This window comes from Heloderma suspectum, chromosome 9, assembly GCF_057233095.1.
Source record: "Heloderma suspectum isolate Gila_16-S chromosome 9, 16-S_ref, whole genome shotgun sequence".
NCBI lineage: Eukaryota > Metazoa > Chordata > Lepidosauria > Squamata > Helodermatidae > Heloderma > Heloderma suspectum.
The window spans coordinates 38,370,309-38,396,437 of NC_139466.1; the positions used below are offsets into that span (position 1 = coordinate 38,370,309).

At 47.1% G+C, this 26,129-nt stretch overlaps 1 protein-coding gene across 2 annotated transcripts in view; it reads left to right on the top strand.

Moving 5' to 3' along the window:
- Nucleotides 1–1,284: 1,284 nt before the first annotated feature.
- The window catches only part of LAS1L (LAS1 like ribosome biogenesis factor), a 60,069-nt gene continuing 35,224 nt past the window's right edge, over nt 1,285–26,129 (top strand). For both annotated transcript variants that reach the window (XM_084814152.1, XM_084814153.1), the window contains exons 1-8: nt 1,285–1,369; nt 2,139–2,372; nt 4,086–4,211; nt 6,049–6,118; nt 6,286–6,367; nt 8,622–8,801; nt 9,717–9,763; nt 11,429–11,538. In XM_084814152.1, coding sequence (XP_084670278.1) covers nt 2,182–2,372; nt 4,086–4,211; nt 6,049–6,118; nt 6,286–6,367; nt 8,622–8,801; nt 9,717–9,763; nt 11,429–11,538 — 806 coding nt within the window. In that variant the 5' untranslated portion in view covers nt 1,285–1,369; nt 2,139–2,181. The remainder of the gene's footprint in view (nt 1,370–2,138; nt 2,373–4,085; nt 4,212–6,048; nt 6,119–6,285; nt 6,368–8,621; nt 8,802–9,716; nt 9,764–11,428; nt 11,539–26,129) is intronic.

Below are 26,129 nucleotides of genomic sequence, written 5' to 3' on the forward strand. Positions count from 1 at the left end.
ATCACATCGTATTGTTCCACATTTTCTTGTTCTGGGTTTTAGCTTGTGGTTTTATTCTGCAAGATGCTCTGATAACTTTCAGCTAAAAGGCAGATCACGAAATCAAGAGACAAATTTACATATCCCCCCACCCCACCCCACCCCTCTCCAGGGCAAGATTGCCGGCTGTAGAAACAACGGAGGGATCCAAGGTTTTGGCATAGCTGTGACTGGGCAGCAACAACAGCATCTCTCTCCGCACCCACCACTAAAGGGAACAACGGTGAGAGGAGTTCCTGCTCTTTATAAATATAAGGTCAACCGTCCCCAACCTGGTGCCCTCCAGAGTGGCCACGTGTTCTCTTTTACAGAGGACTGTCCTGTATCTGAAGGGCTGTCCAGTCCAAGCACAGTTAAAAAGATAAAGAACCATCAGAAGGAAGAGCTGGGCCTTGAAGAAGCCCATCAACAGCACCTGGACAGCAGGCTGTCCAGTCCACCGTGCTATGCGAGATGTAGCGTATTCCTATTTAAATTACACGAATTATTTCTAAATGTGCATCGATGCATATAAATCAGCACACGAAGATTGCATAGAAAGCGGCGTCCCCCTTTTCGGGCCTGTCTTTGGGTGAATGAATCACAAGCGGTCACTCTTTCAGAACTACAACTCCCACCGTGCCCCAGCTAGCCCTGCATGGTGGGAGTTGTAGTCCTAGCGCATCTGGTTGGGGAAGGCCAAACTAGGTCTTATTCCGCGCGGGAAGTTCGGGTGCCGGACGTTCGGCGTCTTGGTGAAGAATTTACATTTCTCGCAAGAAACAAAAGCTGAGTTGCAAGGAGTCCGGCGCGCCCCTCATTGCTGAGGGGAGGAAGAGAGAGCCTCCAGCAGCTCCATCGTGCAGCCGTCCCCAACCTGGCGCCCTCCAGAGGTGTTGGACTACAACTCCCAGCATCCCCCCTGGGGGATGCTGGGAGTTGTAGTCCAACACCTCTGGAGGGCGCCAGGTTGGGGACGGCTGCACGATGGAGCTGTTCCTCGCCTTCTCCTGGCCGCTCTCACTTCCGCCCAGGAGGGGCCAACCGCCGTCTACGAACGCACCGGAAGCCCAGGCCCCTGAGTCGCTCTAGCCGCTGCGTCTATGCCCTCCGCTTCCGCTCCTGGCCGAGCCACTTCCGAGTCGCTCCGACGCGACGCGCCCAGTCAGATCGCGCGCTTCTTCGCCCCGCCCCGCCCCTGCCAATGCTGTGGTAGCGATTGGCTGCTCTCTCTCTCTCTCGCCCGCCCCTCGCGCGGCCGCTCTCGGGCTCCGGAGCGGCTGCTTGGCGGAGTCCCCGCTCGCCTCAGGAGATGCTCTGAGCGAGGCCTTCGCGGGGCCCGAAGGACAGGGTGCTTAGCCGGAGGGGCGGAGGGGGGCTGTGGGGGGAGCCCTGATTTGGGGGGAAGGGGGGCTGTGGGGGGAGCCCTGATTTGGGGGGGAAGGGGGGCTGTGGGGGGAGCCCTGATTTGAGGGGAAGGGGGGCTGTGGGGGAGCCCTGATTTGGGGGAAGGGGGGCTGTGGGGGAGCCCTGATTTGGGGGGAAGGGGGGCTGTGGGGGAGCCCTGTTTGGGGGGAAGGGGGGCTGTGGGGGAGCCCTGATTTGGGGGAAGGGGGGCTGTGAGGGAGCCCTGATTTGGGGGGAAGGGGGGCTGTGGGGGAGCCTTAATGGGGGGCACAGGGGGGCTGTGGGGGAGCCCTAATGGGGGGCACAGGGGGGCTGTGGGGGAGCCCTAATGGGGGGCTGTGGGGGAGCCCTAATGGGGGGCGCAGGGGGGCTGTGGGGGAGCCCTAATGGGGGGCGCAGGGGGGCTGTGGGGGAGCCCTAATGGGGGGCAGGTTGGGAGAACTCCTCCATAGATTGGGCAGGCTGTCAGTTTAGGAGGCACAAGCGATGTGGGGGGGGGTTTAGCAAAGCATGCAGGTCTTGGATGTGGAGATGTTTTTGGATTTTACTTTAGGCAAGACTTAAAAAAATTGTTTTCATGTTTGCTTGGATGCATTTGGGGGTTTGATGCAACAGCTTGTTCCATCTTAAGAAGCATTGATCTTTTGAGTTGTGAGCGGGGTCTGGGCATGCTTTGTTAAGAATTTGCTTGGCGGTGCTTTTGTTATCCTTAGATCTGGCAGTATTGGACTCAACAAGGCAGTGGAAGACTGCAGCATGGCTAGTGGTCCCAGTGGCCCTTGTCTGGGGCAGAGGCAGGTGGCGGGAAAGTCTCGTCAGAAGAGGCCGCGGAGTGTGGTGGCCTGGCAGAGCAAGGCTGAATGGGATCAGGTCATGGTGGGGCTGTATTGTGGGGACTGCCAGATGCAACGGGATGCGTTGGACCGAGTGTCTGCTTGGAAGAGCAGGTGAGAGGAGATGTGGACAGAGTATGAAGGCAACTGTGTGGTGTTGGGAGAGCAATGGACTGCTGGGAAGAAATGCAGCCAGCCCAACCCTGCATTTCCTAGGACTGAGGACCTGCTGGGCTGTCATACTCATCAGTCCCCTCCCCCACCCCCCACATAAACAGACACACTCAAGTCATGCATCCCGCCTTAGGGGCACCTTCTGTCTTCCCAGCCCCAAGTTCCTGGCTTTACTTCTGAATCTAGATCCTAGTCAGTCACCTTTGATGCCTTTCCTTGTCATCTCCAAGTGAAAATCATGGCACCCCTGCCATCTCTGTCCATTAGTCTAGTCTGAATTTCTGTGCATAGCTACCAAGAAAATTAATTTGCAAATGCAGTGCATTCCTGTTGGGGCAAAGCCTTCTAATGGGTTTTTGCTGCATCTTTTCCTTCAGCCCATAAAGTCTGAAAAGGTGCCTGATGAGTGAGTAACTCTGCATACCTGGACCGAGAGGGATTGAATACATGACACACAGGAGACACAACAATAAAACAAATCCAGCACCCTTTCTCTCCTCATGTGTTTAGCCAATTTGATCTGATGAGAAAAATCCTGCAAAAGCCATTCCTTGTCTTCCAAGAGGAAATTTTGGTCAGGAGGGATGCTATTTCATGCCATACAACATCTTATCCTTTCTTGTGGAAGTTCTTGATTTCTTTTGGGTATAAGGTGGGAGAGAGCAGATAAATGTTTGAGATCACATGAGCACTTCTCCATCTCTGTGGGCTACAGCTGGGATGCCCGTTCAAGAGTACCATTGTCTACAAGCACTAGTTAAGGGCCAAATTAGGACAAAGCCAGTCTTATAGATTTCTCTCCTTGTTGCCTTCTAGAAACACTTGGTAGCCAATGTTCTTGAGACCTGACATTCATTTCTCTCTGACGGCATTAATTTGCATGCTTTCTGGGGGTTTTAAGCAGTGGAAGAATGCCTTCATTATTAAATGTGGGAACCACATAGGACCTGTGTAGGTACTGACAGATTAGAATGTTTTCTGCATAAACTGAATGGAAAGCTGGAGAAGGATGCTTGAAATGCGTGACACCTGATGCCTCTGCTCCAGTACACACCTAATTTACTTGCATCAAACTGAATCAAGCCCCCAACCCCCAGTGCTATTCCACTTCTCAGTAGTTCATTTCATTTATTATATTTCTATACTGCTTCATAGCCAAGGCTCTCTGGGTGGTTCACAAAAATTCCTGTCTCTTGTAGCCCTTATCCCATTTCTAGATAATGCCTGCCAAAGAGACTTGGATGTTCAATGATTCTGTGATTTAGGATGTTTACCATGCCTGACCTCTGGAACTCTGGCTTTCACACTTTCTTCTCCGGATAATTTTTTGCACATTAGTTTTGTCTGCTGAGGAACCCCTGTACATGTGCCAGTGAACCCCTGAGCACTGCAGAAAACTTGAGGGCATCTCCTCAGGCCCAGCCCACACTGGCTGCTCATTGGGCCTGTTGGACCAGCCCTGTGCCTGTGCACTGCAGAAGAAGCTGATCTTCCCTTTGTAGAACCCTGAAAATCCTGAAGGAACCTCTGGGTTTTCTAAGAATTCAGTTTAAAAACGGCTGTTCTAGAAGATAAATGATGAACTGTTTTGACTGGGGATGGGTGGGAGTGAAGATGATCCCAACCTCACCATGTCTCACTCTTTCAAACCAGGTATGGACACAGGATGCCGTTAGCTGTGGAATGCACTGCAGATCTTGTTCGTTGCAAAATCCTAGATGCCGCTGGTGATTTGAAATCCCATGAACTTGTCCTTACGTATGGTCTGGCTCTTGTGAGGTAAGGACTCTAGTAGGCGGTGGGGAGAAGAGTCAAGGGTCAGAAAGGGGATTTGTGTTATTCGGGAACTTCATACCCCTTTGTAGAAGTGCCAAGGGGAGAGAGTCGATCAGCTCTTCATGGAAAACTGTCATGCTTTTAGAGCACAAATGTTTCTCCAGTGTGAAGCTATTTTAAATTTGAGGTTTTTAGTACTATCTTTTCCCCTACACCTTTTTAAAATATACTTTTAGGAAGAAATGTGTTTAAGAAACAAAGCAAAACAATACGAGAAACCCAATAAAACAATCAGACAAACCCAATAAAACAAGAACTTTTAAAAAGAAGGAAACTACTAACTCCTGAATTATTTCAAAATGGATGAATCCTATAGCAATTGTGTAAGTTTTAATAGAGAGAGAAATTGAAAGAGATCCAGTAATAGTAGAATTAAGTCATCAATGATTAATAAACATGAAACAAATGATATTTGAATGGCTTCACACGGTGTGAATTTGTTTATCTGTATAAGTGGCTAACCAGAACCAAACTCACATAAATGCCCATGATATATATTTGCTTGAACTCTTTTAGATTTAATAATATAGCCTTAGGTAAGGATTATCCCCTCTGTTTTGTTTGTATGGATTTGTGATTGCATGATGCCAAGGCTATTAAGATGAATGAGGCTATGCTGTGCCTATATGCATAGAACTAGTGAAATATTTTAAATTCCTAAATGTCAGTAACAAATTTCTAGGCAGCTGGGCACCTGGTATTTTTTCTGGCTATGCCTGTGCAGCAAGTGCAAACCAAAGGTAACATCATCAGCCTGACCCAGCCTTTGGCCAGACAGCCATCAGCTGTTGGGAACGTGCTTCCCTCTCCTTTACCAGGAAAAACTTGGCTGGAATAGCCCATTGCTTTAGGGCTGCAGAGGTGAGGGAAGGAATGCTCTGGCCCCAGTCACCAGCTATGGGACCAAGGGTAGCTGGGAAGTCGCAGCACAAAGCTAGCAAGGGAAGATCAGCCTGGCCCCAAATAGACTTAAATCCCTGTTAAAACTCACCTGTAATTCTGTCATTCTCAAGCTGATCTCACCCCTCTCCCTTTTCCCTCCATTCCTTCTGTGACTAGTCTTTTGGATTGTAAACTTAAGGAGGGTTGTTTCTTTATTTTGGATCTATATATAGTGTAGATACACTAGAAATGATCAGGGAGTCAAACCAATAAGTGTTTTTGGTTTGGTTCTGGTTCGGTTCTGGTTCATGGTTAGTGGTAACTGAAGTTGCTCTGGTTTAGTTCCACTGGAAGTGAATGAAGGTACTGTAACTAGGAGAGTACACATGAACCAACCAATTTTATTGGCTCACGTGCTTAAGAAAACTTATACAAGGCACATTATAATGATCATTTGCAGAGCAAACTAATAAGGTCTAAAACTATAATGCATGCATGAAACACAAGAACAAATTCAAAGTACTTCATAAATTTGCAGTGGTTATTTGAATTGTACTGTTCACCTGTATTATCAGAGATATGTACATTTTATTTTATGAGCTCGTTGGGGATGCCAGTAAATGTACCATATCACTTGTCTTTAGTTGATCCCTTATTTTGGAATGGCAGCCTATTTTTTAAATTATTTTAAAATTTTGGTATGTGGGGTTCTGTGATTCTGGTTCAACAGAGTGAAAATCTTCACTGAGGGATTCAGTGAAAAAATTAAGCCTTGTTCCAATTTTTGGTGCAGGCTCAGGTTTGGTTTGACTCCCTAGAAGTAATGTTTTCAGCAAATGTATCTCTGAAATCCTGAATCACTCATGCATAGGGTCACCTTTCTTTTTGCTGTGCACAGGTTTGTGAATCTCATCACAGAGCGGAAGCAGAAAAGGGTCATTGCTTCGCTGAGATGGCTGGCTAAAGAGGTAAAGAAGGTTCCAGTACGTTCGGTCTTTACAAGCTATAGATATCACCCCCAGCAGTTAGTGTGACCTGTAAATGGTATTCCGAGTGCATTTCAAGCAAATGTCTTTGGAGTGGGGTGGATCTTTTTCTTCTGTGATTTTAATAGCCATTTGCTTCTTATTCAAAGCTGGACATCCCGGTCTGGATTGTGGACCTTCGTCACGAACTGACCCACGGCAAACTTCCCCACCTCGTTGCTTGCCGAAAAGGTGAGTATAGTCTGTTAGAGATGATGATGATGATGGCAGTGGTAAACAGGAAGAATATGTGATTATTTTAGTTAGGCTTAATTACAGCAGGATAGGCTTTCGTACTCTGGTGCTTTCCAGATCCGTTGCATGACGTGCTGGCCGGGAGATACTGGGAGTTGTAGTGTGACACATCTGGACACAACAGGTTGAGGAAGGCTGTGGTACGGTATGAGGTGACTGTGCCTAAGGCTTTATGGAAAAGCTGGGTTACAAGGAGAGATTTGAAGGAAGTAAAAGAGGGGGCTTTCTGGCAAGGGAGATGGGGTGGAGTCCTTCAAAGGAGTAGATCTTCAGATGGGTGCGGGTGCTGGAGCTGGACCAGCAAAGTTCACAGGCGGTTGGCACATTTTGCTGGCAGTTGGTTAGTTTTCATCTAGGGTGGAAATAGGCAATTCCACCTCTATACCCCACCCCAGGGAATTGAAGGTGGTCTGGCAAAAGCATCGTTGTCTCTGGTGTACACTTACCTTAGTTTGCAGGTTGTAGTGTCAGACAGAGTCCCCTGGACTGCAAGGAGGTCAAATCAGTCAATCCTAAAGGAAATCAACCCTGAGTGCTCATTGGAAGGACAGATACTGAAGCTGAAGCTCAAATATTTTGGCCACCTAATGCGAAGAGAAGACTCACTGGAAAAGACCCTGATGCTGGGAAAGATTGAAGGCAAAAGGAGAAGGGGACGGCAGAGGATGAGATGGCTAGATAGCATCACCGATGCAATGAATATGAACTTGAGCACACTCCGGGAGAGAGTGGAGGACAGGAAGGCCTGGCGTGCTGTGGTCCACGGGGTCACGAAGAGTTGGACACGACTTAACAACTGAGCAACAACAACAACAAAAGTGTCATAGGCTTGTGTTGTGCTTCAGAGGCAACAGTGGGGATGAAAGCAATGATAACTCATTCCACCTTCAGCTCTCTTTAAAAAAAACATTGTCCATCTCCAGTCCTGGCAGGTTACTCTCCTAAACAGTTTGCTAAATCGCTGCTGTTAGGTGCGGTGCTTTAGGATCTCCACCTGGTGGTGCTGTGGCATTAGGGTTTGGTGCATGCTTGCACCAAAAGAGAGACCGGATCATGTGGAATCTGCTGCAGAAGCCTTGGCCTGCTTTGGGCAGATTTGTAGCCGCATGGCTCGTAGCCGTTTCTGGGGGCAGAGAAGGCAATATTAGATCACCCTACGGAAGGAAGAAGGGAGGCCAGACATGGGGGTGGTTAAAACAAAGCGGGATTCTGAAGAGCTCCAAGAGGATCTTTCCAAACCGGGAGAATGGGCATCTTAAAGGGCAAATGCAGTTCGGTGTAAGCAAGTGTAAAGTGATGCATGTTGGGGCAGAAAATCCCAACTTCAAGTATAGCCTGATGGGATCTGAGCTAGCGCTGACTGACCAGGAAGGAGATATTGGGGTTGTGGAGAAAATGAAAATGTCAGCCCAGTGTGTGGCTGCTGTAAAAAAGGCAAACTCCATGGTAGGCATAATCAGGAAAGGAATTGAGAATAAAACTGCCAATATCATACTCCCCTTATACAAACCTATGGTGCGACCACACTTAGAATGCTGTATACAGTTCTGGTCACGACACTTAAAAAAGATATTGTAGAGCTGGAAAAAGTGCAGAAAGGGGCAACTAAAATGATCAAGGGACTAGAGCATCTCCCCTCTGAGAGAAGGTTACAGCAGCTGGGATTGTTTAGCTTGGAAAAAAGGAGGGTGAGGAGAGACATGATAGAGGTGTGCAAAATTATGCATGGTGTGGAGAAAGTGGATAGGGAGACATTTTTCTCCCTCTCTCATAATATTGGAACCCGGGGTCATCCTATGAAGCTGATTGGAGGGAGATTCAGGACAGATAAAAGGAAGTGCTTCTTCACAGAGCACATAGTTAAACTATGGAATTAATTACCACAAGACATAATGATGGCCAGCAATTTGGGTGGCTTTAAAAAGGAGGTTAGACAAATTCCTGGAGGAGAAAACTATCAATGGCTACTAGTCCTGATGGCTGTGTGCTACCTCCAAGATCAGAGGCAGTGAGCCTATGTACACCAGTTGCTGGGGAGCATGGGTGGGAGGCTGCTGTTGTGCTCATGCCCTGCTTGTGAGTTTCCTGCGGGCAGCTGGTTGGCCACTGTGTGAACAGAATGCTGGACTAGATGGACCCTGGTCTGACCCAGCAGGGCTCTTCTGATGTTCTTGCCTGTTGTCTCCTCCAGGCTGTGATGTCGTACTAGAGTGGCTCCGGCGCACATACTGGAGCCGCCAGTTTTGCAATGACCAAGCTGAAGATGGCGAAGAGGAAGAAGAGTCAGCAACAGATACAGAGACAGACAGCAGTCGGGAAGAGCTTGAGAAATCACTGTCGCCAGGCTGCCGGAAACACCGGGAGGTCCATGGTTAGTGTAGTTGACATGGGGAGACATAGGGCCGCCCAATACCGTCTGTGCTAAAATCCCAGATTTCTCCGTTGGTTTCTGTGGCTTGTTTGTGGCGGTAGGGATGGGACCCGGGGTTGGACGGACTATGTGAGTCTAGCAATTAAGGCTGTGATTGCAGGCGCTTGAGCCATGGAATGTGGAAGGCTGAAAAGGAAAAACCAAGGGAGAAGGAGGGATTTAGCCAGCTTGAGTCCCTTATACAGGAGTGCAGAACCTCAGGTCCAGGGTCTCTGGACTTCCAGGGTTCCCCAGGAGGCCACACCCCTTTTCCCTAGCCACTGATCACCTGGTTGTTTCCCAGCTTTTGTGCAGTTTTATTCCCCATTCTAAAAGGTTGTAATGCCTCTCATAAGGCTTAGTTCCTAGCAGTAAGACCTTTAAGATAAAATACACCTGTACTTTTGGTATTGGCCCCACCGCTTTTGCCTTCAGCTCCGTCCACCACTGGAATGCAGGGCTGAATGTATAGCATCCTTGCCTGAGAAGGGCTTCACTTCAAAAAGTACAGAATGAAAACCAGTCGGGCAGCACAGGTAATCTCCCTTGAGAAGGATGCAGTAGCTGTTAGGGCCTAAACATGAAATAGTGACGTAAAGGTGAAACGGTCACGTTTGCCTGCGCAGTGCAAACGCTAGATGATCTGATCCGACTTGGCTGCTGCGTCTCATTTACTTTGTAAAATGTCCCTGCCATATAAGTGATCACACAAGATAATGCAAGGGCCTCGAGTTATGATGGAAACGGTGCTTGCTTGCTTGATTGTTTAACTTGTGTCGGGTCTTTCCACAAACGGTGCTCCAGGCAGCTGTGTTGCTTCTCTCTGCATTTTGTCGGTTTCAAAATGTTTCCTTTTCCTCCCTCTTAATCCCCCAGATAAAATCACAGATGTCCTGGTTTCCTATAAAAAACAACAATTTGAGGTAAGGTCCACAGGTTCTTAATGTGTCCAGTAATTCCTGTTTCATTTAAAAACTAGTAAAGTATAAAATTCAGAACATTAGTTCTATTTTTCCTGGCCCTCTTGAACAGTGCATGTAGGGATTTAAACTGGTATTTGAACTTGAACCAGGGGAATTGTATTCTGAACATACATACCAAGTATCATTCAGATGTCTCAGAGGTGCAGATTATCGAAGTCCATCATTTTTGCCAAGACGTTAGGCTGATTTTAAGATGATTCATCCCCAACCTGGCTGGACGGATCTAGTTGGCTTCCAAAATGCTTGGGGGGATTTTTTGGTAGGTCTCACTGGCCTTCCTGTTTCTGGCCTGGCTGATTATTCAAATCAACAGCTCTTGCTGTAATCGCTCCACAGCGGTTCTCTCTGACTTACCAAGGAGCCCTGAGCAATGAAATTAGCAAGTAGCAGAAGTCCCGTGCCAAATCAAGGCACAGCTTGCAGCCCATTTGAAGGCCTGCGTTGCAGCAATAGCGGTAGCGAGGGAATCTTACTTCTCTGAAACGTGCCAGTCAACATGGAGCCGCTGGGCATGGATTTAGCGTGATCACGGGTGTAGGGATGAAAGGCCTGGAGCCTCGCGTTGTTGAAGCACGAACATGCTGTCTGGCTGGGGAAGACTCTCTCTCCACTTCCATTTCCTTATCAGTAACATAGGATTGCTGGTGGCCTGTGACAGAGTGCGGTTGCGACCATTGTCTCTTGCTTCTGCCATTAGCCACAGGACTGAGGGCCACTGGAAGGCTGCACTCCCCTGCTTCACAGGGAGAATATCAATCCAAGGGGGAGACCAGCCTGGCCCATCCACCGTTGAGAGATGGAGCGGCTGCAGGTGCTCGCTTCCCCCTCCCTGCCAGAAGAATCACTCAGCTCCACCTGCCCTTAGTCCTGGAACTGCAGAAGGAAGGGGAAAGAAGAACGCTCTGCCCCCTCCACCGGCCAAAGGAACCGTTGAGCAGGCGGTTGGACTCGATGGCCTTGTAGGCCCCTTCCAACCCTACTATTCTATGATTCTATGAACAAGAGCCTCATTCAAGCAGGAACAGCAGCAGTGGAAGATCAGCCTGGCCCAAAGTGCATTTAAATGCCCTCCTGTTGCTCACCACCTCGTTCTGGCCTTGGGAAACCGATCTCCCTCTGCTTCCTTCTTCCTGTGCTCCCCTCCCCCTGGGTGTGTCTTGTCTTTGTAGCCCATGAGCCTGATGGCTGGGCCTGCCTCTCATTTTGGATTGGTGTGAGCCGCTTTGGGGAGACTATAACTGTCTGAAAAGCGGGATTAGAAAAAGACAGTCAATAGAAAGTCTTTTAGCTTTGGTGTTTTAAATCTGTATTTTAGATCTCTGCATTGCTGCGAGGTTTCATTCTGGTTGTATTGTTATATTGCGGTTTTAATGCTTTTATATTTTATATTGTTTTATCTTGCGTTTTTTTGGTTTAAATTTTTGTGAACCGCCGAGAGAGCTTCAGCTATTGGGCAGTATAGAAATGAAATGAAATAAATATTAAAGGCTGTAACGTCCCCCAGGAGTGCTGGCTCATTCCAGCCAGGCTGTCCCCTTTCTGCCATTGCTACTGTGTGACTCAGTGTCTCTTGTCAATTGACAATGCTCTTCCCGCTTGCCTCAGGTTCTTCAGAAGCTGCAGAACATCGACCAGGCCTGCGAAGCATGGTGCGGCTCTTCCTCAGAGGCGGAGTGGGTCGTGGCCCAGATGAAAGACTTATTGCAAGAGGACAGGTAAAGGGCTGCAACTTCCGACAGAGAGTCAAGCGCTCCGTGGCCGGTGTGTGCCTTGCCTGCAAGGATGCAGAATTTAATGCATCGTGCGTTTGGTTAGGTCCCCTGCCATTTTGCTGTGTGAAGTTAGGCTAAAGTGTCTGTTTCTGCCAACTCTTGAACGGTGTGGGAGAACACAAATGGCAGAATACTTGGATTAAGTGGGTAATTATTCAGCAGCATTTGGGGCTACAAAGTGAGGTTAGGCTGGCCTTCCCCAGCCTGGTGCCCTCCAGATGTGTTGGACTGCAACTCCCATAATTCCCAGCCAGTGTCAGGAATGAGTCCAAGCCTTTTCAGATGTCTGACAGCTCCGATTCTGAGTCAGAGTTAGAACTGCTAGATCAAAGCCTGGGGGAGGGACTTCCCTAAGAGCGCCTTGATGCTGAGAGAGATTCCTCTGAAAGCCTTGACAAACAGATGGCTCAGGTTCAGTCCATGCCCGCTCCCTCCACTCTCAGACTCTTCGCCAGGGTAGCTGCTCTTGGAAGCCAACGTAGGAGGGAGCCACCCTAAGGGAGGGGTATCACTGCAAAGCAACCTGGGCTGTGGGTTCAGGCCCAAACTGCTGGCAACTTGCTGTCCCTTGGTTCGTCTCCTCTGCTTAGAGATGGTTGATTAGTTGTTTAGGGCCTGGGACAGTCTGAGAGTTTCATTTATTATTGCATTTATATCCCACCTTTTTTCCTCTCGCAAGGAACCCCAGGCAGCTCACATAGTCCTCCTCTCCATTTTATCCTCTCAACAACAACCCTGTGAGGTAGGTTAGGCTGAGAGTCAGTGACAGGACCAAAGTCACCCAGTGAGCTTCATGGCTGTGAGGGGGCTAGGACCCAGATCTCCTGAGTCCCAGCCCAACCGTCTAACCACTACACCACAGTGGCTCTTTGGGCTGCCAAATGGGCTCTGTGTTGTCAGATCTGAGCTTCAGCACGAGCCTATAGTCACCGCTGCTCCTGAGGTTTCGTGGGAAGAGGGAAGGCCCGCAGCTGGGCTGGGGGTGGTGGTTCAAGCACAGGGCGTTGGGTTCCTCACTGTAGGAGCTTCGGAAGCTGGCTTATACTGAGTCAGATCATGGCTGGTGCTAGCTCTGGAATGTCTCCGCATTGACCGACAGCATCTCTCCAGGGTTTCAGTTAGGAGACTTCCATAGACTTTGGGAGATGCCAGGGATTGAACTTGAGACCTTTTGCATGCAGAGCGGGCGCTCATCTTGTAAGCCGTGGCTCCGTTACGGCCTCAGGTGGGGTGTCTTGGGGGGTGGGGGTGGCCTCTTGCTGTTTCTTTGGCAGCATTCCACTCCCTGGGGTCCCTGTCTGCTCTGTGGATCCTGCTTCTCCTTGGAGGATGGGTTGTCTGGTTCATGCACTGGTGGGTCTTCCCACAAATGTCCTACTTGCTCAACGTTCTTGTCTACTAACAGCAGACCACAAGGGTGGGTTCACATGCCGGCATGGTGATCATTTTGGTCCCTGAAGGCGCAATCCTATCCCAACAGTGAGCAGCCTCTGAACTTGGATCCTGCCGAATATCCCATGCAGGGAGGGAGGAGAGCGGAGGCTCTGTGGCCCAGCCGCCTTGCATTTTGCTAGACAGGCAGTTTTGCCCATCTAGCAGCAGTGCCTCAGAGGGGGAGGGAAGGAGGCTGAGGCAGCCATAGGAAATGGCGTATCCCAGCTGCCCAGGTCTCCTCTCCGCCCCTAGGAGTGCTCCCTTTGCCCATTTCCATGCTCTTTTTTCTGAGCCCAGACAGGTAGCCAGTGTGGTTCTCTCCGCACTGGCTTGAGGAGGCAGGGGAGAGGGTGGGGAGTGTGGTTTCCTGGCTCCCAGCTCAGAGCCCTATCTCCGACCTCATAGCCAGGAAATGGAACAATCCTATCTCTCTCCCCCCCCCCCCCGAAGCTGGCTCGGGTCCATAGGGTTGGTCTCCCCATGTCTGATTGGCAGTGTTGTGTAGTTAGCAGAGTACAGTCTGTGGACGTGGAAGTTGGAAGCTTGGCTGTCATGGTCAGTACCTGCCAATACGGACTGATGCAACCCCCATTTAAAGGCACTTGTGCTATTCAGCATTGCAACCTCGCATGAAAAGGGATTCCACGTTGTGTGTGGAATGTTTGTGTGTGTGTGTGTCAAATCTGCTTGCCTGTGAATTTCAGTGTTTCTGTACTGCCCTTCAGTTGAGCTTCAAGTGTTACAAAAATGAGAGAAAATACAAATAACATGAGATATGTCTTTAAAACATTCTTTAATACATTAAAAAGCCTGGGAAAATTAGTGATGTCTTTGCCTGGCACCCCAAAAAAGATGTTGGCACCAGGCAGGCAAATGGGGCGCCACTGTCTCTCTCTGGTCACCACCTGCCTTGCATGTCTGGGGCAGCACAACCCATCTAACTTAATCTAACTTAAACCAGATTGCTTGAGACCTGGGTCTTGCTGGGGTGGTCGACCTGTGTCTCCACTGTACCTTTCTAGATTTGAATTTTATTGAATTGCAGTCACAGTTCAGGTACTGAAAATACAAAACATGAAATCAAGCTGACAAATACCAACTGCAAATGCAGAATATACATAAAATGGCAGATTCAGTCAGAACTAACTTCGATGACAGCATCCAGTCATATCAGCTAGTACTAAAGTTAATTGTAATGAAATTTAACCATCTGATTCCTAATAGAACATGCCCAGGCACAAAATTTTGCCACTTTAAGAGAAAATTCATTGGTGGAGTCTGAAAAAAGAAGGAGTAAGACTTATCAGATCTGCCTGGAAACTTAACTAAAGTTGAAGCAATATAATGGGAGCAGATGTCCTTATAATATAAGCAGTATACTAAAATGTGTTCAGCTGTTTCAGCCATGCTTGATTGGCAGGGGCAAACATGTTGAGAATGAGGGATTTGTAAATATCTCCCTTCCAAAATTGCTGATGGTAAAGCATTAAAACGGGCCAAGGTAAAAGCTCTGCAGTATTTAGGGGTCTCAAAAGCATAAAGATAGTCTGCAGGGACAAATATAATATTCTTATTATAATTTTATTTATTTAAAATATTTCTTGGCCGCCTTTCAGGGCAGAAGCCCTCCCAAGGGAGCTTACGGCAATAAAATACATAAAAGCAGTTAATATTAAAAGTGATAAAAACGATAAAAGCAACAATAAAAGCCAACAAAGCCAGCAACAATGTTAACAGCATTACCAGCAACAATAGCAGTCATATCATGAGAAGGCCAAGCAAGGTAAGATAATATGTTTTCAAGGCCTTCTTGAAAGTCTGCAATGACAGAGCATAGTCACTGCAAAACTGGCGGCTCCAGTATGTGCGCCGGAGCCACTCTAGTACGACATCACAGCCTGGAGGAGACAACAGGCAAGAACATCAGAAGAGCCCTGCTGGATCAGAGCAAGGGTCCATCTAGTCCAGCTTTCTATTCATACAGTGGCCAACCAGCTGCCCGCAGGAAACCCACAAGCAGGGCATGAGCGCAACAGCACCCTCCCATCCATGTTCCCCAGCAACTGGTGTACATAGGCTCACTGCCTCTGATCCTGGAGGTAGCACATAGCCATCAAGACTAGTAGCCTTTTCCTCCAGTGATTTGTCTAACCCCCTTTTAAAGCTATCCAAACTGGTGGCCATCACTACTTCCTGTGGTAGCGAATTCCATGGTTTAACTATGTGCCCTGTGAAGAAGTCCTTCCTTTGATCTGTCCTTAATCTCCCTCCAATCAGCTTCATAGGATGACCCCGGGTTCTAATATTTTGAGAGAGGGAGAAAAATGTCTCCCTATCCACATTCTCCACACCATGCATAATTTTGTAGACCTCTATCACGTCTCCCCTCACCCTCCTTTTTTCCAAGCTAAACAATCCCAACTGTTGTAACCTTCCCTCATAGAGGAGATACTCCAGCCCCTTGATCATTTTAGTTGCCCTTTTCTGCACCTTTTCCAGCTCTACAGTATCTTTTTTTAGGTGCGGTGACCAGAACTATATGCAGTATTCCAAGTGTGGTCACACCATAGATTTGTATAGGAGCAGTATGATGTTGGCAGTTTTATTCTCAATTCCTTTTCTAATTATGCCTAACATAGAGTTTGCCTTTTTTTTCTGCAGCCGCACTCTGGGTTGACATCTTCATTGAGCTGTCCACCACAACCCCAAGATCTCTTTCCTGGTCAGTCAGCACTAGCTCAGATCCCATCAGGCTGTACTTGAAGTTGGGGTCTTTTGCCCCAACGTGCATCACTTTACACTTGCTTACATTGGACTGCATTTGTCATTTAGATGCCCATTCTCCCGGTTTGGAAAGATCCTCTTGGAGCTCTTCACAATCCCTCTTTGTTTTAACCACCCTCATGTCTGGCCTCCCTTCTTCCTTCTGTGATCCAGTACTGCCCTCTCTTTGATGGTTCTTTATCTTTAACCACCCTAAATAATTTGGTGTCATCAGCAAACTTGGCCACTTCACTGCTCACTCCTAATTCCAGATCATTTATGAACAGGTTGAAAAGCATTGGTCCTAATACCGATCCCTGTGTGGACCCCAACTATTTACTTCCCTCCATTGGTAGAATTTACCATTTATTCCTACTCTCTGCTTTCTGTTCTTTAACCAATTACTGATCCACAAGAGGACCTCTCCTCTTATTCCACGATTGCTAAGTTTGCTCAAGGGTCTTTGGTGAGGGACTTTGTCAAAAGCCTTTTCGAAGTCCAAGTAGACATGGTCTACCGGATCACCCCTGTCTACATGTTTATTGAGACTCTCAAAAAACTCTAAAAGGTTAGTGGGACAGGACTTACCTTTGCGGAAGCTGTGTTGTTTTTTCAGTAGGGCTTGTCCTATATGCTTACTAATTTTATCTTTAACAATGCCTTCAACCAATTTACCCGGAAGAGTCGTTAAGCTAACCCGTCTGTAATTTCCCCCTGGATCCCTTTTTGAAAATTGGTGTTACATTGGCCATCTGCCAGTCCTCTGGTGTAGAGGCTGATCTTAGGGACGTGTTGCATATTTTGGTTAGAAGATCAGCAATTTCATATTTGAGTTCTTTGAGAACTCTAAGATGGATACCATCTGAGCCCGGTGATTTATTTGCTTTCAATTTATCAAAAAGGTTGAGAACTTCTTTTGTCACCCCTATTTGCCTCAGTTCCTCAGACTCGCTTCCTGAAAATATCAATTCAGGCACGGGTATCTGTCCTGTATCTTCTGCAGTGAAGATGGATGAAAATAATTCATTCAGCTTCTCTGCTATCTCCTTGTCCTCCTTCAGTACTCCTTTAACTCCATTGTCATCCAATGGTCCAACTGCCTCCCTAGTTGGTTTTCTGCTTCTGATTTATTAGATTTATTAGCAGCCCATCTGGCTGGCTACCCAGCCACTCTAGGCGGCATACAACACTAATAACAAATTTACATAATTTAAAGAATTCTTTATTGTTGGCCTTGATGTTAGCGATATGCTCTTTTTTGCATCTCTTATTGTCTGCTTGCATCATATTTGTGCAAGCTTGTGCTCCCTTTTGTTTTCCTCACTTGGGCAGGACTTCCATTTTCTGAAAGAAGCTCTCTTTTTCTCTAATAGCTCCCTTAACCCTGCTGGATAACCATGCCAGCAACCTCTTGGACTTGGTGCTACCTTTCCTAACCTGTGGCATACATTTTAGCTGGGAATCTATTATTATGGTTTTGAGTAATCTCCAAGCATTATGAAGGGATTTCATCCTTTTGACTCCCCCTTTTAGCATCTGTTTCACCATTTCCCTCATTTTAGAGAAGTTTCCTCTTTTGAAGTCAAATGTGACTGTGTTGGACTTCCTGGGTAGGTTTCCACTTAAATATAAATTAAAGCCATTATGTGATCGAATTGGCCCACTCCCACCAATACTCGGGTGGCCACATTCTGCACAAGCTGGAGTTTCTGAACTGTCTTCAAAAGCAGCCCCATGTATAGCATATTACAGTAATCCAGCCTGGACGTGAGTAGTGCATGGATAACTGAGGCAAGGTCTATCCTCTCCAGATAGGGCCGCAGTTACCATACCGGCTTAAGCTGGTAAAAAGCACTCCTGGACACTGCAGCCACCTGGGCTTAGCTCAGAGTCCAGGAGGACTCCCAGATTGCGCACTTGGTCTTTCAGGGGGAGTGCAACGCCATCTAAGACCAGTTTAAAACCTCCATCTGAAGTAGTTAGTTTCCCAAACCATAGTACCTCCAGCTTGTCTGGGTTAAGTTTCAGCTTGTTCACCCGCATCCATCCAAAAACAACCTCCAGACACTGGTTCAAGAGTTCCACAGCCTCCCTGGGATGTGTGGATGGAAACAAGAGGTAGAGCTGAGTATCATCCACATATTGCTGTCATTTCAGCCCAAACCTCCTGATGATTTCCCCCAGTGGGTTCACGTAGATGTTAAAAAGCATGGGGGACAAGATAGAACCTTGCAGCACCCCACAGGCTAATGGCCATGGGGTGGAACCGAAGTCCCCCAGCACCACCTTCTGAGACCACTCCTCCAGAAAGGACTGGATCCACTTTAAAACTTGCTTCCCAAGCCCAATCCAGATAAACGATCCAGAAGGATACCATGGTCGATGGTATCGAAAGCTGCTGAGAGGTCCAGAAGAACCAAGTGCCGGTGAGTACTGACCATTCTAGATTGAATGCTCCTCTGCCCAAATGAGGATGATAAAAAAATGTCCCTGTATGTACAAAAAGAGGTCAGTGAGACAGATTTTAACTCTAGCATTCTCCCTAATTTCCTGTTTTGTGTGGCTCGAATTTTCTCCTGGAACAAAAAATGTTTGATCTGCCTATCCTTAATTATTTTGACAAATAGCCCTTGGGGTTCCCTACCTTGCAACAAAACAAAACCGTGTTGCACTTTCCCATAGATCTTATTGAACTGCTGGGGAAACTGCAATTAGGTGGCTTTCAGATGGCTCATTCAGATTCTGCTTGTGGGCCAGGTAGGTTTCGGAGTTCTCTTGCTTGATATGCCTGTGGTGTCATGTAGAGCCACATGAAATTTGTGCCTTTGTGGTCCTTTTTGGGGAGAGAGAGTGGAGAATAGGACTGTGTTTTTCCCCTTGGGTTGCCTCACAGTGACTCTTTGCTGTGCCTTGTTTTCCCCAGCCCTGTTCTGGAACCTTCGCAGGCTGCCTTTTGCTGTACATACTGGCCCAGTTTGGCCAAGGCTTTTTCCTGAATGCGTTCTAATGTATGATGGGGGAGTGAACGCTTGCTTTCCTGCTTTGCTTATCTGGCAAGGCAATCCAACCAGCAAGGTCACTGGCATGTTCATGAAGCTTATCTATGGAAAATGTGAAATGCATAGTCGCAGGGTCGATACCCAGGTTTTTGCACTGCTCAGGTTCGTGTATGTTGGATTTTACAAATGTTTATCCTATACCAGCCATCTTTAATCCACTGCCCTTGAGAGGCATTGGACTACAACCTCCATCGTTCCCAGCCAGCATGGCCGCCATGCTGTTTTAAGTGCACTGTGAGCATCATGGAGGATAAGGCTATCAGTGGCTACTAGTCATGATAGCTATATATTACTTCCAGTGCTGCAGGCAATGTGCCTTTGCCTACCGGTTCCTGGGGAACACGGACAGGAGGGTGCTGTTGCACTCATGTCCTAGTTCTGGGCTTTCCACAAGCAGCTGGTTGGCCTCAGTTAACAGCCAATGCAGAACTAGATAGGCCTTTGATCTGATTCAGCATGGCTCTTCTTCTTTTCTTATCTTGGCTGGAGAGTTGTATTTCAGTGCCGGTTTGGAGTCATGTCCTCCCTAGGACACATGGTGGATGTGGCAGGAAGGCCCAATCTTTCTCCCTTGTCATGTGTACAGGTCAGGGGAGAATAATAGTCCGGGCCGTGCTGTGAAGGACATAGATTAGCGTCAGCCTACCGCAAAATAATTCCAGCCACAGGAATATCACGGAACTCTTGAACCCCAAAGCGCCACAGCCCTCGGAGCATGCACAGCAGCTGTTCCCTTTGCGCCCTTCCCCAGCAGGACAGAAGAGATGCCTCAGCACTTTCCTACCTTGTTTGTTTCTGAGCTTCCCTGTTTTGATCATGTCATGCCGTCTGTAGCTTGCTGGGAGTGTTTCGTGGAGGCGATTGGCAGAGTTGGCTTGTGGCACTCTGCATTGGAGCGGAGCCTCCTGTGTTCTAGCAATGGGCAGCAGGGAGAGTAGGAGGGGGACTGCTGCGTAGGAGTCGTGATGAAGAGCCAGGCCATGTGGCAGCCATGTGATGCCTTTCACAAGGCAGGGCGAAGGGAGATGCATTTCTGCATCTGAGGCATGCTTGGAGTTGTAGGCCTTTTCTCTGCCTAAACATGCATAGGATTGCGCCCTTAAAAACAAAACAGAAAACATATGACTTGGTCAGTTGACCAGTATTTTGAAGCATTAATTGGATAGAACTGTAACAGAGAACAGACGGAACTGTGGTAATAACAAACTGTCTTATGAACGTAAGAAGCTTCCCTACATATGCCAGGTCAAGCTATTTGTCCATGTCCCTCAGTATTATCTTAAAGGTGTTAAGTAGAGTTTTTTCCCATGACCTTCTACCAGATCCTTTTATCTGGAGTTACTGGGGACAGAAACTGGGAGTGTCTGTAAGCAAAGTATGTGCCATACCAAGAGATGCAAAATTTCTGGAGATTTTGAAGCTGTGGAAAGAATCCAGTGTTTTTTGTCGGGGGAAAAAAGCTGAAATTTGGGGGAAAATTGAAAAAGAAGCAATACTCCTTTTTTTTTTTTTAGCAGTCTCGACAGAAGTAAAGTCACTTTGTTGCTTTAGGACAGCCTGGTGCCCTCCAGACATTTTGGACTTCAACTCCTATCGGCTTCTGGCAAGATGGCCAATGGTCAGGAATGATGGGCACTGTAGTCCAAAACATGTTTTGGACTTCAGTCTGTTTCCCGCCTCCCAGCTGAGCAGAGCAGAGCAAGCTGCTCCAGCTGGTCCAGGGACTACAGAAGCAGGCAAGCTCCCAGAGAGCGAGCGAACAGGGGGAGCGAACAGGAGTTGGCCAGGGGAGTTTGGCAGGGGAAGTCAAGGGGGAGGCCCCTAACATTTCTTTTTTTTAACTAACTTTTTTCCATTTATTTGTCTTGTAACACACACTTTCACACCAGTGGGACTCTGCTTTTAACCTCTACTGAGTAGAGGAGCAGGCACAGGCTAGTCTAGAACAATCACAAAGCTAGACACAAAAAGGGAAAAGAGGCTATGGAAGGACAAGACTCTCCACTGGTGGTGACCTGCAAGGTGTGTGCAGTGTTTGTTTTCTTGCCTGAGAACAACATGGCCTACACCTGCAACAAGTGCAAGTTGATCACGCTGCTGGAAGAAAAAGTAAGTGGACTGGAGCGGCGACTGTCGACCCTCCGGGGAATAAGAGAACACGAAGAGTTCTTGGACAGAATGGGGGAACTACAGCAGCAAAGGGAAGACCAGAAGCTTGAAGAGCAACAGCAAGATGAGGCAGTGGGAAATGCTGAGGTGAAGAAAAATGGAGTAGAGGATACTCCTTGGAAAAGGGCGACAGTTAGGAGAAGAAGAACTAGACACCACTCTGCACCAGTGGAAGCAGTGGAGCTGTGGAACCAATTCCAGTTACTTGCGGATGAGACTGAAGGACAGCCTGCAGAGGAAGAATCACAGGGGAACCTGCATGAGAGTGAGCAAGAGGCTGAAGGTCAGTCAAACAGAGGCGATGAAACCCAGGCCTACAAGAAGAAGAAGAGAAGAATGGTAGTAGTGGGAGACTCCTTGCTGCGTGGGATCGAGACCCAAGTATGTCGCAAAGACCCATGGACTCGCCAGGTATGTTGTCTCCCAGGAGGACAGATTAGAGACGTGACTGAAAGGTTGCCTGCACTCATAAAGCCTACTGACAGGTATCCCTTTCTTCTCATCCATGTGGGAACAAATGATACCGTCAAGCGGAACTACGAAGAGATCACGTCAGACTTTGAAGCTCTGGGAAGGAAACTCAAGAACTTTGGGGCCCAGATAGTTTTCTCATCCATCCTTTCAGTAGTTAGAAGAGGGATAGAAAGGGAATGAAAAATACTCTGGGTGAATGACTGGCTATGAAGGTGGTGCCGACGAGAGAGATTTGGATTCTGGGACCACGGGCTATACTTCCTGGAAGATGGGCTGTTGGCTAGGGACGGGTTGCACCTCACAAAGGATGGGAAGAATGTGTTTGGCCACAGCATGAAGAACTTCATCAGGAGGGCTTTAAACTGAATCCTACGGGGAAGAGAGATGTAATGTTGGGGGTAACAATGGATGTAGAGAGAACAGCTCTGATAGCGCCCGATAATAGTCTTCAGACACATGTAGGAAGAAAGCCAGACTATGAAGCACATGGTGTTCGATGTCTATATACTAATGCCCAGAGTATGGGAAACAAGCAGAACGAACTTGAACTCTTAATACAAGAGGGAAATTATGACCTGATAGGTATAACTGAGACTTGGTGGGATGACTCTCATGACTGGAATACAGCAATTGAAGGGTATAACTTGTTCAAAAAGAACAGGAGGAACAGAAAGGGAGGTGGGGTTGCATTGTATGTGAAAAATTCATATCTCTGCACAGAAATACAGGAGGAGGAGCTTGAAATAAATGGAGCAAAGAATAAAAGGAACCTGGTGGTCGGAGTCTACTACCGGCCACCCAATCAAGGAGAAGACAAGGATGAAACTTTTGAAAAGCAACTAGCCAATGTTTTAAGGAAGCATGATGTAGTAGTAATGGGGGACTTCAATTTCCTCGATATTTGTTGGGAGACAAATTCTGCAAAACATGGCCCCTCCAGGAAATTCCTGACTTGTGTGGTGGATAACTTCCTCCTACAGAAAGTAGAGGAAGGAACTAGAGGATCGGCTATCCTTGACTTGATCCTAACCAACAGAGATGACTTAGTGGATAAAGTAGCAGTTACAGGAACTCTGGGGGAAAGCGACCATGTTGTACTTGAGTTCTTGGTTCTAAGGGAAGCAAAAGCTGAGTGTAGTCAAACGCGTACCCTGGATTTTAGGAAAGCTGATTTTAATAAACTCAGAACAATGATCAGTAAGGTCCCATGGCAAGCGACTCTTAATGAGAAAAGGAGTCCAAGATGGGTGGGAGCTTTTAAAAAAGGAAATTCTCAAGGCACAACCACAAACAATTCCAACAAGAAGAAAAGGTGGAAGACAACAGAAGAAGCCAATGTGGCTTCACAAAAAGCTTAGGGATGACCTGAAAACAAAAAAGGACACATAAGGAAGTGGGAAGAAGGCCAAGTAACAAAGGAAGAGTACAGGCAGATAGCACAGAATTGCGGGGATGGCGTCAGGAAGGCTAAAGCTGAGAATGAGCTGAGGTTAGCAAGGGATGCTAAAAACAACAAGGCTTCAGATACGTGCATAGTAAAAGGCAGAGGAAAGAAATGGTGGTTCACCTATTAAATAAGGATGGCAAAATGATAACAGATGTCAAAGAAAAGGCAGGGGTGCTCAATTCCTACTTTGGCTCAGTCTTCTCCCAAAAGGGGGTCTATGACCCCCCTGGCAAAGGCGAAGTACAGGCTGAAGGGGCAGGATTGCAGCTTGAGATCGATAGGCATATGGTCAAGGAACACCTTATGACCTTGAATGAGTTCAAATCTCCAGGGCCAGATGAACTGCATCCTAGAGTCATAAAGGAACTGGCAGAAGAACTCTCAGAACCGCTGTCTATTCTCTTTGAGAAATCATGGAGGACGGGGGAAGTGCCAGATGACTGGAGGAGGGCTAACGTTGTCCCTATCTTCAAAAAGGGTAAAAAGGAGGAACCTGGGAACTACAGACCAGTCAGTCTGACATCAGTCCCTGGGAAAATTCTGGAGCAGATGATAAAGCAATCCATCTGGAAGCACCTTGACAACAATGCCGTGATTACTCAAAGCCAACATGGATTTGTCAAAAACAAGTCCTGCCAGACAAATCTGATCTCATTTTTTGATCAAGTAACCTTCCTTGTAGACCGTGGGAATGCTGTAGACATCATATACCTCGACTTCAGCAAAGCTTTCGACAAAGTGCCCCATGATATCCTGATGAGCAAACTAGCTAAAAGTGGTCTACAAGAAACAACGATCCGGTGGATCCACAGTTGGCTACAGAATTGGACTCAAAGAGTGCTTATCAATGGGACCTTCTCAAACTGGGGAGAGGTAACGAGTGGGGTAGCGCAGGGCTCAGTCCTGGGCCCAGTGCTCTTCAACATTTGTATTAATGACTTGGAGGAGGAGGTGCAGGGAATGCTGATCAAATTTGCAGATGACACAAAATTGGGCGGGATAGTTAATACTTTGGAAGACAGAAACAAAATTCAAAGTGATCTGGATAGACTGGAGCGCTGGGCAGAAAACAACAGAATGACATTTAATAGGGATAAATGCCAAGTTCTGCACCTAGGAAAAAGAAACCAAATGCACAGTTACAAGATGGGGGATACGCGGCTCAACAACACTACAAGCGAGAAGGATCTTGGAATTGTTGTCGATCACAAGCTGAATATGAGCCAACCATGTGATGTGGCTGCAAAAAAGGCCAATGCTCTTTTGGGCTGCATTAATAGAAGCATAGCTTCCGAATCCCGGGAAGTACTAGTTCCCCTCTACTCAGCACTGGTTAGGCCTCATCTGGAGTACTGTGTCCAGTTCTGGGCACCACACTTGAAGAAGGATGCAGACAAACTGGAGAGGGTTCAGAGGAGGGCAACGAAGATGATCAGGGGACTGGAAACAAAGCCCTATGAAGAGAGACTGAAAGAACTGGGCATGTTTAGCCTTGAGAAGAGAAGACTGAGGGGAGATATGATAGCACTCTTCAAGTACTTGAAAGGTTGTCACAGAGAAGAAGGCCAGGATCTCTTCTTGTTCATCCCAAAGTGCAGGACACGGAATAATGGGCTCACGTGACAGGAAGCCAGATTCCGGCTGAAAATCAGGAAAAACTTCCTGACTGTAAGAGCAATACAACAATGGAACCAGTGACCTAGGGAGGTAGTGGGCTCTCCCACACTGGAGGCCTTCAAGACGAGGCTGGACAGCCATCTGTCAGGGATGCTCTGACTTGGATTCCTGCATTGAGCAGGGAGTTGGACTCAATGGCCTTGCAGGCCCCTTCCAACCCTACTATTCTATGATTCTATGTGGAGGGCACCAGGTTGAGGAAGGCTGAATTAGGAACATAAAGCAGCCTTTATGTTCCTAAAGTTATATTATGTATAACTTAGTTTGCTCATAAAATTATTGCTATATTTGAAAACTTTAAACGGTGAACTCAGTTAGTAAATGTGTAATTATTGTCTAAACATAGCTTAGAATTTTAATATACTAAACATGATTAATTTTATGAACAAACCAAGTTATACATAACATATTTTAGGTTTCTAGTTTATGTCTGACAACAGGGAACTTCAGCAAGAAGTCCCTGAAACTTCTGAATCATTCTAGAAACCAGAAGAAGCAGAAAGAACTGGAGGCAAAGGAAGACAAACAAATACAGGACTCTGTAGAACAAAACCCAAACTGTCAAGAATTCTTCCATGTTATGATATGGTGACTCAATTCACATGTTGGGAAACTAAGCATGACTTGGAGCATCCTGAAAAGTCTATCAGTAAAAGATACATTGAATCAATAATTTTAATAAGAAATAGAAGAAATAACTATGCTGCAGATCTTACAGAGAGGATTAAAAACATTTCCCCCCCACGGCTTCATTATTTCCAGACATTTTATATGTCTAGTCTAAAAACTATTACATAGTTTTTAGAAATCATTGGGGTGGCGGCAGTAAAGTCTTGTTAACCATGTATACACCCTGTCTTAAATTCTTAAAGAAAATATTTCATAATCCAAAGCTGTTCAATTTTTCCAGTTTTTCAGAAAAAAAACAAACAGTCCTTAGAAAACCAGAAAAAGCCCCCCCCCCCCGATTTTTTCTGGGTTTTTTTTTTCTGAACCTACACATCTCTACCCATACCAGCTACGGGCCCTCGCCCTCTTCTAGAGAACCCCAGGCTCCAATCCTTTCTAGAAGCTTTATAGAGCACCAGATCATTTGGAGGCCCCATAGTGCAGGGAAAATACCACAGAGGTTCGCCACCCGGCCCATCATCTTCACCTGAGCTATGGCCTTTGCTTTAATGGATTGGCAAGGATTTTTGTATTGGACAATATCTGACTTTGGGTCACATAACAGGTGGTCAGTTAATTGGGGCTGGAACGAGTTGTTATGGAGTGCACGGGGCTATCCCTGGTCTCTTCTTCTCCCCCATGGTAATGTTTAGTAAGTGAAAATGCATAATGCCCTATGGTTGCATCACAAGTCTCTCCACTTCCTCCCTACTTCATTGGCTGCTGTTTGTGGGAGTGAGGAAACTCACTCATAGACTGTGCCACATCCCGTTACTGCGGGAAGAAATGTGGGACTGCAGCTGCTTTTCGGTGGCAGCCACACAATCTCTGTATTGGCTAGT